This window comes from Xenopus tropicalis, chromosome 7 (assembly GCF_000004195.4).
Source record: "Xenopus tropicalis strain Nigerian chromosome 7, UCB_Xtro_10.0, whole genome shotgun sequence".
NCBI lineage: Eukaryota > Metazoa > Chordata > Amphibia > Anura > Pipidae > Xenopus > Xenopus tropicalis.
The window spans coordinates 129,858,711-129,874,266 of record NC_030683.2 but is presented as its reverse complement, the minus strand read 5'-3'; the positions used below and the strand labels follow the sequence as shown (position 1 = coordinate 129,874,266).

The 15,556-nt window shown below is 47.3% G+C and overlaps 1 protein-coding gene across 2 annotated transcripts in view; it reads right to left on the bottom strand.

Moving 5' to 3' along the window:
- The window catches only part of tmco4 (transmembrane and coiled-coil domains 4), a 32,966-nt gene that overhangs the window by 1,533 nt on the left and 15,877 nt on the right, over positions 1–15,556 (bottom strand). Inside the window, exons 10-15 of one of the 2 annotated variants that reach the window (XM_031905639.1) lie at positions 14,725–14,889; positions 14,510–14,646; positions 11,712–11,796; positions 10,538–10,655; positions 7,657–7,774; positions 2,116–4,034 (exon numbers count right to left, since the gene is read on the bottom strand). In XM_031905639.1, the coding sequence (XP_031761499.1) occupies positions 3,687–4,034; positions 7,657–7,774; positions 10,538–10,655; positions 11,712–11,796; positions 14,510–14,646; positions 14,725–14,889 (971 nt within the window). In that variant the 3' untranslated portion in view covers positions 2,116–3,686. Of the gene's footprint in view, positions 1–2,115; positions 4,035–7,656; positions 7,775–10,537; positions 10,656–11,711; positions 11,797–14,509; positions 14,647–14,724; positions 14,890–15,556 lie in introns of those variants that run through there. The other variant, XM_031905640.1, reaches the window with a different exon arrangement.

Below are 15,556 nucleotides of genomic sequence, written 5' to 3'. Positions count from 1 at the left end.
CCCACTCGCACCCTCCCAGCCAATGTTTGCCACCCTCCCAGCCCATGTTTGCCACCCTCCCAGTCCATGTTTGCCACCCTCCCAGCCCATGTTTGCCACCCTCCCAGTCCATGTTTGCCACCCTCCCAGCCCATGTTTGCCACCCTCCCAGTCCATGTTTGCCACCCCCCCAGCCCATTCGCACCCTCCCAGTCCATGTTTGCCACCCTCCCAGCCCACTCGCACCCTCCCAGCCTACTTGCCACCCTCCCAGCCCACTCGCACCCTCCCAGCCTACTTGCCACCCTCCCAGCCCACTTGCACCCTCCCAGCCTACTTGCCACCCTCCCAGCCCATGCTCACCACCCTCCCAGTCCATGTTCGCCACCCTCCCAGCCCATGTTTGCCACCCTCCCAGTCCATGTTTGCCACCCTCCCAGTCCATGTTTGCCACCCTCCCAGTCCATGTTTGCCACCCTCCCAGTCCATGTTTGCCACCCTCCCAGCCCACTCGCACCCTCCCAGTCCATGTTTGCCACCCTCCCAGCCCACTCGCACCCTCCCAGCCCATGTTTGCCACCCTCCCAGCCCATGTTTGCCACCCTCCCAGTCCATGTTTGCCACCCTCCCAGCCCATGTTTGCCACCCTCCCAGCCCATGTTTGCCACCCTCCCAGCCCATGTTTGCCACCCTCCCAGCCCATGTTTGCCACCCTCCCAGTCCATTTTTGCCACACTCCCAGCCCATGTTTGCCACCCTCCCAGCCCACTCACACCCTCCCAGCCCATGTTTGCCACCCTCCCAGCCCATGTTTGCCACCCTCCCAGCCCACTCACACCCTCCCAGCCCATGTTTGCCACCCTCCCAGCCCATGTTTGCCACCCTACCAGCCCATATTTGCCACCCCTGCCCCAGTAAGCCGTAAGTCACACAGCACGACAGTGGGGAATTGAGCCCCTATGTGCCCCCTAGTTCCCAACCTAAAGTAGTGCTTAAATGGGACCCGTCACCCCAAAAAGCTGAACCATAAAAGTCATTTTCCAATCCCGGATTCGGGCCGAATCCAGCCTATTTTTGAAGGATTCAGTTTCGGCCAAATCCACGGTCCCGGGGAACCAAGTCCAAATTAGCACTCGGAAGGGTTAGATGGTAGGGGGCGCTACACGCGTGGAAATGTTTAACCCTTCCCATTCCTAACTAGCATATGCTAATACGGATTCGGTTCGGGATTCGGCAGAATCCATTGGGGTGGGTTCGGAGGTTCGGAGGAACCCAAAAAAGTGGGTTTGGTGCATCCCTATTTTTAAATTAAACTATTTTTATAAACACATTCATACTAGTGATGTGCGGGCCGGCCTGACAGCTGCGGGTCGGCCGGGTTCGGGCCGACCTCGGCACATCTTCTTCGCATTGCGGGCGGGTTTGGGTCGACCTAACACTGACGGCTTTCCGGTTTCAGAATTTATAGGCGCGTGCCAGACACACCCCGCCCCTTTTGTGCCATCATTGTGGGGCGGGTCTATAAATGGAGGAGAGAAGCCGGGTTGGCTAGGGTTAGGAGCGGGCAGGTTAGGGTTGGGTCTGAGTGTTTCTCAACCTGCACATCACTAATTCATACCCATAATAAAGGCATATTAAATCCTAGCTGTCAATCATATTCCTTGCCCCGCCTCTAGCCTTAGTCATAGAGGCGGGGCAGATAGGAGGGGCCATCTAAGTGATATCTAGGAAATGCTGAATGGAAAGTTAAAGCCATTGTAATTGAAAAATCTGAGCTGTCAATCATATATTGCCTGCCCCGCCTCTATGCCTTCGGCATAGAGGCGGGGCAGGCAATATATGATTGACAGCTCAGATTTTTAAATACATTTATAACAGGTATGGGCGATTTAATTGAATAAAATGACTATATTGCACAGTGACTGGCACTGGGGACTCCTGGGTAAAGATGGCGGGGGCTCCTATACAAAGGGAAGTACCCTGGGCCAATGGCAGCCCAGAATAAGAAGCAAATGATCAGACTAGTGGGTGTGTCCAACAAAGTGGCCAAGAATGCCGGCGGCACCGCAGTGTTAATAAATGTCTATAACTTTCTAATGTTTCTGATTTTTGTAAATAAAACCAAATAACATTTTGTTTTTGCTTTTTGTTCCCAGTTTATTATTAGAGTAAAAGCTCAATTGGGTGATGTTCCCCTTTAAAAAAAAAAATGCAGCAGCCATTGATAAAAGCCGTCGTTCACCCTAAAATTAACTGATATTCTGAGACAATTTGCAATTGGTCTTCATTTTTTTGTAGTTTTTCAGTTGTTTTTGCTTAGTGGCTCTCCAGAATCTAAACAGCTATTCGGTTGCTAGGGGCTTGGCCACCTTAGCAACCAGGCAGTGGTCTGAATGAGAAACTGGAGTATGAAATAGAAAAGGGACTGAATAGAAAGATAAGGAATAAAAAAGTAACAATAACAATAAAACTGGAGCCTCGCAGAGCAATAGGGTTTGGCTGCCGGGGTCAGTGACCCCCATTTGAAAAAAGGAAAGGCAAAGAGATTCAAAACTATAAGAAATAAATAATGAAGACCAATTGAAAAGTTGCTTAGAACTGGCCATTCTATAACATACTAAAAGTTGACCAAAAGGTAAACCCCACCCCTTTATGTTAAAGCAAACAGCTGATTGGTTGCTACGGGTAACAAGTGCAAATCGAATGGAGTCAATTGATTTATGCAGCATTTAAATTAGCCTCAGTACATAAGTAAATGAGAAGAGTGAATGTCGCGCTGCCATCACCCCGAGAGGCGCGTTCCGGTATACTTCCCGCTATACGGAGCGAGTCTTTATACCTTCATTTCATTGGAGTGACATTTAAGGGTCAATATCCTGTAATAACTTCCTGCAGAATTGGGCTAAATACAGGAGAATAATACTGTGTTCCGTACAGGCTATGAGCAAACTTAGGGGGCTGTTCCTGCTGAATTGTGCTTAGTACAGGGGAATCCCTATGTGCCATAGTTTTATGGTATCTCTCTGTACAGGCTATGAGCAAACTTAGGGGGCTGTTCCTGCTGAATTGTGCTTAGTACAGGGGAATCCCTATGTGCCATAGTTTTATGGTATCTCTCTGTACAGGCTATGAGCAAACTTAGGGGGCTGTTCCTGCTGAATTGTGCTTAGTACAGGGGAATCCCTATGTGCCATAGTTTTATGGTATGTCTCTGTACAGGCTATGAGCAAACTTAGGGGGCTGTTCCTGCTGAATTGTGCTTAGTACAGGGGAATCCCTATGTGCCATAGTTCTATGGTATCTCTCTGTACAGGCTATGAGCAAACTTAGGGGGCTGTTCCTGCTGAATTGTGCTTAGTACAGGGGAATCCCTATGTGCCATAGTTTTATGCTATCTCTCTGTACAGGCTATGAGCTGTTCCTGCTGGAGTTGCTTAATACACGGGAATTCAGATTTTTGTATCTGGACCCAAATAAATACTGATTACATTGCACAATTAGTGACGCTATTAATACTGTAAGGATCACGAGACAAACAGTCACTAGTCACAGACTTCTAGCCATGGCCGCCTAGTTGGCAGGTTCCAGTTGTAGTTAAATACACTGAATATTTATCACAGTCTATTGGATGCTGAGCCGAGGGCATAACAGAGGCGAGTGATTCGCTGTCCCTCGGGTCCAATGAAACACAGGAATTCCTTACAGTCCTACTGAGAGGCCCCGCCCAGTTCCCCAAAGGGGCAATCGTTGTTGTTGGCACAGTTCCGGCACCGCTGACCCGTTTCATTCCCAGCACAGCCCTTTACAGAGCAACAGTTTATTTGTTCCACGGTATGCGAGTCCCGTCCCGTTGTTACTGGTTCCCAGTCCCAAGAGGAGTCCGGTCCTGTATCTACCGAGTCGTTGGCTACCAGCTTGCTTTCCTGCTGTGCAGCAATGACTGGGGGCTGGTACAGGAGGCCACTCTGCTCTCCCAGCCGGCACTCTTTGGTCTTGATCCCGACAGCTTTCAGCAGGGTGTCCATCTGCTTCATGTAGTCCAGATGCCCCTTAACCTGTGTAGATACATAATGGGTGAAGCTGGGGTGTATAGAGAATATGGCCCTGGGGGCAGGCATTCCTGCACTGGTACAGCTGGGGTGTTTGCTACAGAAACCCTACTATAGTTTATATAAATACCCCGCTGTGTAGCCCCGGGGGCAGCCATTCCTGCACTGGTACAGCTGGGGTGATTGCTACAGAAACCCTACTATAGTTTATATAAATACCCCGCTGTGTAGCCCCGGGGGCAGCCATTCCTGCACTGGTACAGCTGGGGTGTTTGCTACAGAAACCCTACTATAGTTTATATAAATACCCCGCTGTGTAGCCCCAGGGGCAGCCATTCCTGCACTGGTACAGCTGGGGTGTTTGCTACAGAAACCCTACTATAGTTTATATAAATACCCCGCTGTGTAGCCCCGGGGGCAGCCGTTCCTGCACCGGTACAGCTGGGGTGTTTGCTACAGAAACCCTACTATAGTTTATATAAATACCCCGCTGTGTAGCCCCGGGGGCAGCCATTCCTGCACTGGTACAGCTGGGGTGTTTGCTACAGAAACCCTACTATAGTTTATATAAATACCCCGCTGTGTAGCCCCGGGGGCAGCCATTCCTGCACTGGTACAGCTGGGGTGTTTGCTACAGAAACCCTACTATAGTTTATATAAATACCCCGCTGTGTAGCCCCGGGGGCAGCCATTCCTGCACTGGTACAGCTGGGGTGTTACAGAAACCCTACTATAGTTTATATAAATACCCCGCTGTGTAGCCCCGGGGGCAGCCATTCCTGCACTGGTACAGCTGGGGTGTTTGCTACAGAAACCCTACTATAGTTTATATAAATACCCCGCTGTGTAGCCCCGGGGGCAGCCATTCCTGCACTGGTACAGCTGGGGTGATTGCTACAGAAACCCTACTATAGTTTATATAAATACCCCGCTGTGTAGCCCCGGGGGCAGCCATTCCTGCACTGGTACAGCTGGGGTGTTTGCTACAGAAACCCTACTATAGTTTATATAAATACCCCGCTGTATAGCCCCGGGGGCAGCCATTCCTGCACTGGTACAGCTGGGGTGTTTGCTACAGAAACCCTACTATAGTTTATATAAATACCCCGCTGTGTAGCCCCGGGGGCAGCCATTCCTGCACTGGTACAGCTGGGGTGTTTGCTACAGAAACCCTACTATAGTTTATATAAATACCCCGCTGTGTAGCCCCGGGGGCAGCCATTCCTGCACTGGTACAGCTGGGGTGTTACAGAAACCCTACTATAGTTTATATAAATACCCCGCTGTGTAGCCCCGGGGGCAGCCATTCCTGCACTGGTACAGCTGGGGTGTTTGCTACAGAAACCCTACTATAGTTTATATAAATACCCCGCTGTGTAGCCCCGGGGGCAGCCATTCCTGCACTGGTACAGCTGGGGTGATTGCTACAGAAACCCTACTATAGTTTATATAAATACCCCGCTGTGTAGCCCCGGGGGCAGCCATTCCTGCACTGGTACAGCTGGGGTGTTTGCTACAAGGGGGGCACGTGGGCCGTACAAGCGGCCAGCTCAGCGCGGGAATGCAAATGTTGGCATTTACATGAAAATTTATTAGCATTCAAGCTATGCAGAAACCATTAGAGAATATTAATCAAGGAGATAATCCCTCACTGGCTCTATCTTGAGATAAACTGGATAAATAAGGTACAAATCCCAGCGCCTTCAGGCTTTATAGGTAGAGAACCTGCAGTTCCCCTTCTGGCCACTGTCAGCCAACAGCAAGTAGCCATAGGCGGCAACAGAACAGCGCCACCAACTGCCGATAGAGTAGGGGCAATACTAATTGTGCTTATGGGACAGACCTACCTTAGGGTGAAGACACACAGAGCTACTAGTAGCAGCTACTTGTTGTGGGTATTATCAGCCCAATATATGATTTGGGGATAACTCCAGCTACACGGGGAACAGCTCAATATATGATTTGGCGGTAACTCCAGCTACACGGGGAACAGCCCAATATATGATTTGGGGATAACTCCAGCTACACGGGGAACAGCCCAATATATGATTTGGGGATAACTCCAGCTACACGGGGAACAGCCCAATATATGATTTGGCGGTAACTCCAGCTACACGGGGAACAGCCCAATATATGATTTGGGGGTAACTCCAGCTACACGGGGAACAGCCCAATATATGATTTGGGGGTAACTCCAGCTACACGGGGAACAGCCCAATATATGATTTGGGGATAACTCCAGCTACACGGGGAACAGCCCAATATATGATTTGGCGGTAACTCCAGCTACACGGGGAACAGCCCAATATATGATTTGGGGGTAACTCCAGCTACACGGGGAACAGCCCAATATATGATTTGGGGGTAACTCCAGCTACACGGGGAACAGCCCAATATATGATTTGGGGATAACTCCAGCTACACGGGGAACAGCCCAATATATGATTTGGGGATAACTCCAGCTACATGTGGAACAGCCCAATATATGATTTGGGGATAACTCTATCTACATAGGGGAATAGATTAATATATAATTCTGGGGTAACTCTGGATACATGGGGAACAAACCAAATATGATTTGAGGTAACTCTGGTTTCCAAACTAATAGCCAATATACTACTCTGGGACTTCCAAACGAATAGTATATGACTCTAGGCTAAAGCTGCCCATACACAGGCAGATCACCTACGGGTGGGCGATATCGGGTAACATGTAGGCGAATACGATTGTTTGGCCCTGGGGAATTCTAACAGCGGCAATGCGGCAGTCGGTTTGGGGACCGCAGACTGAATTTTCTAACCTGGCCGATCGATATCTGCCCAATTTCAGGCCAGATATCGGTCGGCCAGACCCCTCGTTTCTGCCCCTACACGGGCATGGGGAATAGTGTATGGGGACCTTTACCCTGGCAACATTAGGAATAGTCCATTATATGATTTGGGGATAAATCTGGCTATTTAACATACTTGAATCAGTTCTGTTTACCCCCACCTGGTAGTGCAGAGCCCCTGACTATAAGGAAAGGTCTCCGTGTGTGTACAGCCGCCTAGGATTGTGTGCAGAATAAATACTGCTCAGTTCCCGCTGCAACCAAGAAAAGAACAACGGCAGCTGTGCTGCTAGAGCCTGAACATGTCTTGTTTGGACACTATTATCCCATGGGGGATTAGTAGAGACTTGTGAAAAGGTCAGAGCCCCCGCCCCCCCCCATTCCCTCAATTGGTGGATATTTCAGTCCAAGCACATTCTCCGCAGCAGCGCCCTGGCAGCTAATGTGTAAAAATATGGAAGCGACGGTGCCGCGGATTTAGAAATAATTAAGTTTGAATTCTACTTGAAACACAAAATGGCTCCTTCATTTCCTATAAGGGCCATCCAATGGCGAGGGGGGCATTAGAGCAAGGCGTGAAGGAGCGAGGAGGAGGAGGGGGGAATGTATAAATATGGGGAGGGTTGGTCTCTGGCTACACAATGGGATGAACTTTATTATTGTAGGAGATTAAAGCTCAGTAAAGTGGCCGGTAATCAGGCACGTACTCGGGTTCTATGTAACAACTCACTCGGATCTGTATCCTTGTATAGAAATAAAGAGCGGCCTATGGGTTCTGGGAAATGCAGTGCCACGTACCACAGAGGAGAGGTCCATATTAACCATTCGCCTGTCCTTCAACAGCACCGGCTGCAAACCTGCCACGTTCAGTTTGGCCGAGGAGCTGCGATACACGAAGCTCAGCAACCAGTCCCCCCTGTAAGGGAAAGAGATAATGAGACAGCAGCGGAGACATTTGGGTCATACACAAAGGGACAGCAGTGACAGTTCATACATAAAGGGACAGCAGTGACAGTTCATACATAAAGGGACAGCGGTGACAGTTCATACATAAAGGGACAGCGGTGACAGTTCATACATAAAGGGACAGCGGTGACAGTTCATACATAAAGGGACAGCGGTGACAGTTAGTTCATACATAAAGGGACAGCAGTGACAGTTAGTTCATACATAAAGGGACAGCAGTGACAATTCATACATAAAGGGACAGCAGTGACAGTTCATACATAAAGGGACAGCGGTGACAGTTAGTTCATACATAAAGGGACAGCAGTGACAGTTAGTTCATACATAAAGGGACAGCGGTGACAGTTCATACATAAAGGGACAGCAGTGACAGTTCATACGTAGAGGGACAGCGGTGACAGTTAGTTCATACATAAAGGGACAGAAGTGACAGTTCATACATAAAGGGACAGCAGTGACAGTTCATACATAAAGGGAGAGCAGTGACAGTTCATACATAAAGGGAGAGCAGTGACAGTTCATACATAAAGGGAGAGCAGTGACAGTTCATACATAAAGGGAGAGCAGTGACAGTTCATACATAAAGGGACAGCAGTGACAGTTCATACATAAAGGGACAGCAGTGACAGTTAGTTCATACATAAAGGGACAGCAGCGACAGTTCATACATAAAGGGACAGCAGTGACAGTTCATACATAAAGGGACAGCAGTGACAGTTCATACATAAAGGGACAGCGGTGACAGTTCATACATAAAGGGACAGCAGTGACAGTTAGTTCATACATAAAGGGACAGCAGCGACAGTTCATACACAAAGGGACAGCAGTGACAGTTAGTTCATACATAAAGGGACAGCAGCGACAGTTCATACATAAAGGGACAGCAGTGACAGTTCATACACAAAGGGACAGCAGTGACAGTTAGTTCATACATAAAGGGACAGCAGCGACAGTTCATACATAAAGGGACAGCAGTGACAGTTCATACATAAAGGGACAGCAGTGACAGTTCATACATAAAGGGACAGCAGTGACAGTTCATACATAAAGGGACAGCGGTGACAGTTCATACATAAAGGGACAGCAGTGACAGTTCATACATAAAGGGACAGCGGTGACAGTTCATACATAAAGGGACAGCAGTGACAGTTCATACATAAAGGGACAGCGGTGACAGTTCATACATAAAGGGACAGCAGTGACAGTTCATACATAAAGGGACAGCAGTGACAGTTCATACATAAAGGGACAGCAGTGACAGTTCATACATAAAGGGACAGCAGTGACAGTTCATACATAAAGGGACAGCGGTGACAGTTCATACATAAAGGGACAGCAGTGTTGCCCTGCACTGTAAAACTGCTTCAAAAACCCTACTTTAGTCGTATAAATAGGCTGCTGTGTAACCCCGGGGCAGCCACTCAAGCACAGGATACATAATAGATAACAGATAACAGATGTACACCATAGAGCTTATTCGTTATCTGCTATGTAACCTGTGCCTCCTCTCCTTTCTCAGCTTGAATGGCTGCCCCCGGGGCTACAGCTGGTTTATATAACTATAGCGGCGTTTCTGGAACAAACACACCAGTTTAACCAGTGCAGGGCATTAATCCATTTTTTGGTGTTACTGTTCCTTTAAAGGGAAATAAAAGTGCTTTATGTCCGACTCCTCATTTCCCAAAAACCCAGACCCCCCGATACATAACTACTCTCAGGTAGAGTAGCCGATGGGAGGGAAAGGCTTTACTATTACTGGGTTTATTACCAGGAATGCAGGAGCAGCGCCTTACTGGGGATTGTGGGTGGTGTGGTTGTCAGTGGGGGTATTTATTTCTGCTTTAAAGGGGTACAAATCATCATTTCTTAAGGTCCCCATACACGGGCCAATTGTAGCTGCCGATATGGGTCCCTTGGACTGATTGGGCAGCTTATCAGCCTGTGTATGGGCAGAAACAAGGGGCCTGCCCGACTGATATCTGGCCTGAAATTGGCCAGGTTAGAAAATTCAGTCGGATCAGGGACCGCATTGGCTTGTTGATGGGGTCCCCGAACCGACTGCCCCATTGCCACCAATATAATTCGATCATTTGGCCCCAGGGCCAAACGACTGAATTATAGCCTACACGCTCCCCGATATCGCCCACCCGTAGGTGGGGATATCGGGTGAATATCCGCTCGCTTGGCGATCTCAATGTGTATGGGGACCTTTAGCCAATCATACGGTTACCAAAAGGGACAGGACACAGGCCATTAATCACAGAACCAACAGTGGTTTTACAGAATTACCCGAGTGTCAGCTTCAAGGGTTTAATAAGTTTTTATGTCAATAGTTTGGCTCTGAGGTAAGTACAGTAACTGCCCCTAATCTAGTGTTTCAAGGGGAGATTAGATGAGAGTGCTTCTGAGCTCTCCTACCCGAGGGCCAGTAATGGAGAGATACGGCTACCCGGCAAGGCTGATACGGCAATGATTCTGCTTATCAATAACCTTGTTATGAGCCAACAGTCCTCTGTGACCGAATGTAACCATATCCCCAAAGGGAACAAAAATAAATATCCTTCCCTTTCTGAAAAGTGAAAGTAGCTGCCCTTGGCACTGAATGGGTTAAACTGAGTGCTGTCAGTCTGTGTGTAGCAGTGAGAGTCACTATAACCCCCCGAAACCTGCATGTCGGCCATTTGCTTATGTGCATGTCAATCAGATGCATTACCTGCAGTAGCCATTAACGATCCGCCCGGCCACGACCCGCGTTAGTGGCTCCCATCGATCTGCGTCGCCTTCCACTGGGGCTCCCAGCAACACCACGTCCTCAATGATTCCTTCTGAGCCTGCAGGGGGGGGGGGACACAGTCAGGGACATAGGGATTCCCCTGTACTAAGCACAATTCAGCAGGAACAGACCCCTAAGTTTGCTCATAGCCTGTACAGAGAGATACCATAAAACTATGGCACATAGGGATTCCCCTGTACTAAGCACAATTCAGCAGGAACAGCCCCCTAAGTTTGCTCATAGCCTGTACAGAGAGATACCATAAAACTATGGCACATAGGGATTCCCCTGTACTAAGCACAATTCAGCAGGAACAGCCCCCTAAGTTTGCTCATAGCCTGTACAGAGAGATACCATAAAACTATGGCACATAGGGATTCCCCTGTACTAAGCACAATTCAGCAGGAACAGCCCCCTAAGTTTGCTCATAGCCTGTACAGAGAGATACCATAAAACTATGGCACATAGGGATTCCCCTGTACTAAGCACAATTCAGCAGGAACAGCCCCCTAAGTTTGCTCATAGCCTGTACAGAGAGATACCATAAAACTATGGCACATAGGGATTCCCCTGTACTAAGCACAATTCAGCAGGAACAGCCCCCTAAGTTTGCTCATAGCCTGTACAGAGAGATACCATAAAACTATGGCACATAGGGATTCCCCTGTACTAAGCACAATTCAGCAGGAACAGCCCCCTAAGTTTGCTCATAGCCTGTACAGAGAGATACCATAAAACTATGGCACATAGGGATTCCCCTGTACTAAGCACAATTCAGCAGGAACAGCCCCCTAAGTTTGCTCATAGCCTGTACAGAGAGATACCATAAAACTATGGCACATAGGGATTCCCCTGTACTAAGCACAATTCAGCAGGAACAGCCCCCTAAGTTTGCTCATAGCCTGTACAGAGAGATACCATAAAACTATGGTACATAGGGATTCCCCTGTACTAAGCACAATTCAGCAGGAACAGCCCCCTAAGTTTGCTCATAGCCTGTACAGAGAGATACCATAAAACTATGGCACATAGGGATTCCCCTGTACTAAGTACAATTCAGCAGGAACAGCCCCTATGGGGTTACGGGAGTGGAGGGGAGTGAGAGGAAGATTACCTGATTCCTGTGCCAGCTCCTGTAAGCAGAAATAAATGACTCTAGCGCCGAGACTGAACCCAATCAGAGTGACAGGCCTCCTGCCCTGCGAGAGGAGAAGAGACAGTGAATAGAGGCACTATAATCATATTATACAGTCCCACAGCAAAGCCACCGGTACAGGTGAGCGGGGGCATCTTTGGAGTCTGGATGGTGCATATAGAGGGGGGCGGGGCATCTGCCGGGGCCCTATGCTCTGAAAAAATCACTTTAGTTCTCCTTTAATATGGTATATTGATTTCAGCCTGCCCCGTGGGTCTATAAACATGAGGGCAGAGGTTAAGAAAAATGGCTGAATCCTAATTAAGGGTTAATTTCTGCTCCCGCCGGTGCTGACCCACAGCGCCGACTCATATGGGTTAACGCTTGCACTGCCAGAGTTTTATTGTAAAGAAACACATAGAAATAGAACAGTCAGTGACAACCTGACCTTGACACATTTTCAAGGGCAACTTAAGCACATTATTGTTTTCTATGTCACTCATTTTCAAGGGCAACTTAAACACATTATTGTTTTCTATGTCACTCATTTTCAAGGGTAACTTAAACACATTATTGTTTTCTATGTCACTCATTTTCAAGGGTAACTTAAACACATTATTGTTTTCTATGTCACTCATTTTCAAGGGTAACTTAAACACATTATTGTTTTCTATGTCACTCATTTTCAAGGGTAACTTAAACACATTATTGTTTTCTATGTCACTCATTTTCAAGGGTAACTTAAACACATTATTGTTTTCTATGTCACTCATTTTCAAGGGCAACTTAAACACATTATTGCTTTTCCAAGATGCAAGTAAAGAATATGAGCGCCAATGCTTCTAAAATGGCAGCTGGAGCACTTCCTGTTTGGGGAAAAATAAAGAAGATTCATGGAAATGAATATCCCCTTTAAATATCGCGATTTTTTTCGAGAAAATGGCAAAATATTCTCGAAAATTTAGTACAACTCGGATAAGGGGTCTTTCCGTAATATCGATCTACATACCTTTACCATTATTAAACCCAATAGGATTGTTTTGCGTCCTCTTATAATGGAGTCTATGGGAGATAGGATTTCTGTAATTCGGAACTTTATGGATAACGGATCCTATGTCTGTATTGAGTTCCACTTGTTGTGCCCCCACTGCACAGATATCTGCCCCCCCTCCTATACCCCATAGTATTGAGTAGTTAATACCCTGAGCAGGTTGCTGCTGTGGTTGGCATAACAATTACGGTAAAGTACCCCCCGATAATCCTTACTTAGCCACGTAATTACCGCTGGGGATAAAGGAACATACGCTCATTAAAGTGGATACAGAGGAGAACGCAGAACACTACGCGGCACGAGTGCTGCCATAATGCTGTAAGTGGTGTATGGCCACCCCCGGTAGCGCTTGCTCTGGCCCCTCCCCATGTGGGGGGGTTAGTACCAACCTTGCCATTAGCACAGGAATACAATTGCCCATTAGACATACATTATAGGAATGCTCGAGGGGGTTATGGATATCACGGAATCCTGCCGCAGCCTCATAGTTCTGCAGAACAGATGGTTACAGACCCATTATAATCACTGCGTCTCAATAGGCCGCGCTTAGAACCCCCACAGCAGCTGCTGCTAACCTACACACAGTCGCCTACAGCAGCCCTTGCATGGGAGAAACCAGCTATGGAAATACAGGTATGGGATCCATTATCCAGAAAGCTGGATAATGTATTATATAGGCACCATTATATAGTGAATAAAGTGCCCCCTATTGTAACATATAGGGATATTATAAGCCCCCGAGGGGTTCCTTATAATATATAGTGAATAAAGTGCCCCCTATTGTAACATATAGGGATATTATAAGTCACAGAGGGGTTCCTTATAATATATAGTGAATAAAGTACCCCCTATTGTAACATATAGGGATATTATAAGCCCCCGAGGGGTTCCTTATATAGTGAATAAAGTGCCCCCTATTGTAAAATATAGGGATATTATACGTCACAAGGTGTTCCTTATAATATATAGTGAATAAAGTGCCCCCTATTGTAACATATAGGGATATTATAAGCCCCCGAGGGGTTCCTTATAATATATAGTGAATAAAGTACCCCCTATTGTAACATATAGGGATATTATAAGCCCCCGAGGAGTTCCTTATAATATATAGTGAATAAAGTACACCCTATTGTAACATATAGGGATATTATAAGCCCCCGAGGAGTTCCTTATACTATATAGTGAATAAAGTACCCCCTATTGTAACATATAGGGATATTATAAGCCCCCGAGGGGTTCCTTATATAGTGAATAAAGTGCTCCCTATTGTAACATATAGGGATATTATAAGTCCCCGAGAAGTTCCTTATATAGTGAATAAAGTACCCCCTATTGTAACATATAGGGATATTATAAGTCCCCGAGGAGTTCCTTATAATATATAGTGAATAAAGTGCCCCCTATTGTAACATATAGGGATATTATAAGCCCCCGAGGAGTTTCTTATAATATATAGTGAATAAAGTGCCCCCTATTGTAACATATAGGGATATTATAAGTCCCCGAGGAGTTCCTTATAATATATAGTGAATAAAGTGCCCCCTATTGTAACATATTGGGATATTATAAGTCACAGAGGAGTTCCATGACCATATAAATGGACGAGGCCGAGAGCTTTTATATGGTCATAGAACTCCGAGGTGACTTCTAATATCCTTATATTTTACAACAGGGGGTACTTTATATATTGTAATAAAACACAGGGGGCAGTTATTGCCAGCCTTACCTGCTGCCTACTGAGCAGTATGTGTGCCAGGTGTTTGCCAACCTCGGCTGAGCGGCTAAGACACACCCCCCAAGGATTATCGATCACACTGGCCACGGTGATTAGTGACGCCGGCCACGTCAGCGCAGTCACGATCCCTGCGGGGATCACAAACACAGAGGTTGCAGGAGGGATTATTTTTGCAGTGGTTTGTGGGAGATGGCGAATTCTCTTACCTGATAGGATGGTGAACTTCAGTGCCTCCTGTGCCACCACATTCATCAGCCCATTTAACAAGGTGTCCAGTGTATTGCCCAGCTCCATGAGGTATTTGGACTCCCACGCTAGGCAGTACTGCTCTGAGGAATGGAGCAAACTCTGCCAGGGTGCCACAAAGCTTCCTGCAGGGCAATGCATAATGTTACAGTTTAACAATTCATAACCATAAAGAAAACTGCCCTTAAAGTAAGGAACCCCTTCCTATGCTGAAGGTGAGATCTCCTTTCCTCCCCACCCCCAATGTCTCACTCATTCCCCCTCTCTTGGTAGGGAATCCCATAACCTGACTGCCCTTACAGTAAGGAACCCCTTCCTATGCTGATGGTGAGATTTCCTTTCCTCCCCACCCCCAATAAATCACTCATTCCCCCTCTCTTGGTAGGGAATCCCATAACCTGACTGCCCTTACAGTAAGGAACCCCTTCCTATGCTGATGGTGAGATCCCCTTTCCTCCCCACTCCCAATGTATCACTCATTCCCCCTCTCTTGGTAGGGAATCCCATTACCTGACTGTCCTTACAGTAAGGAACCCCTTTCTATGATGATGGTGAGATCTCCTTTCCTCCCCACCCCCAATGTATAACTCATTCCCCCTCTCTTGGTAGGGAATCCCATAACCTGACTGCCCTTACAGTAAGGAGCCCCTTCCTATGCTGATTGCTTATGGTGAAATCCCCTTTCCTCTCCACCCCCAATGAATCACTCATTCCCCCTCTCTTGGTAGGGAATCCCATAACCTGACTGCCCTTACAGTAAGGAACCCCTTCCTATGCTGATGGTGAGATCCC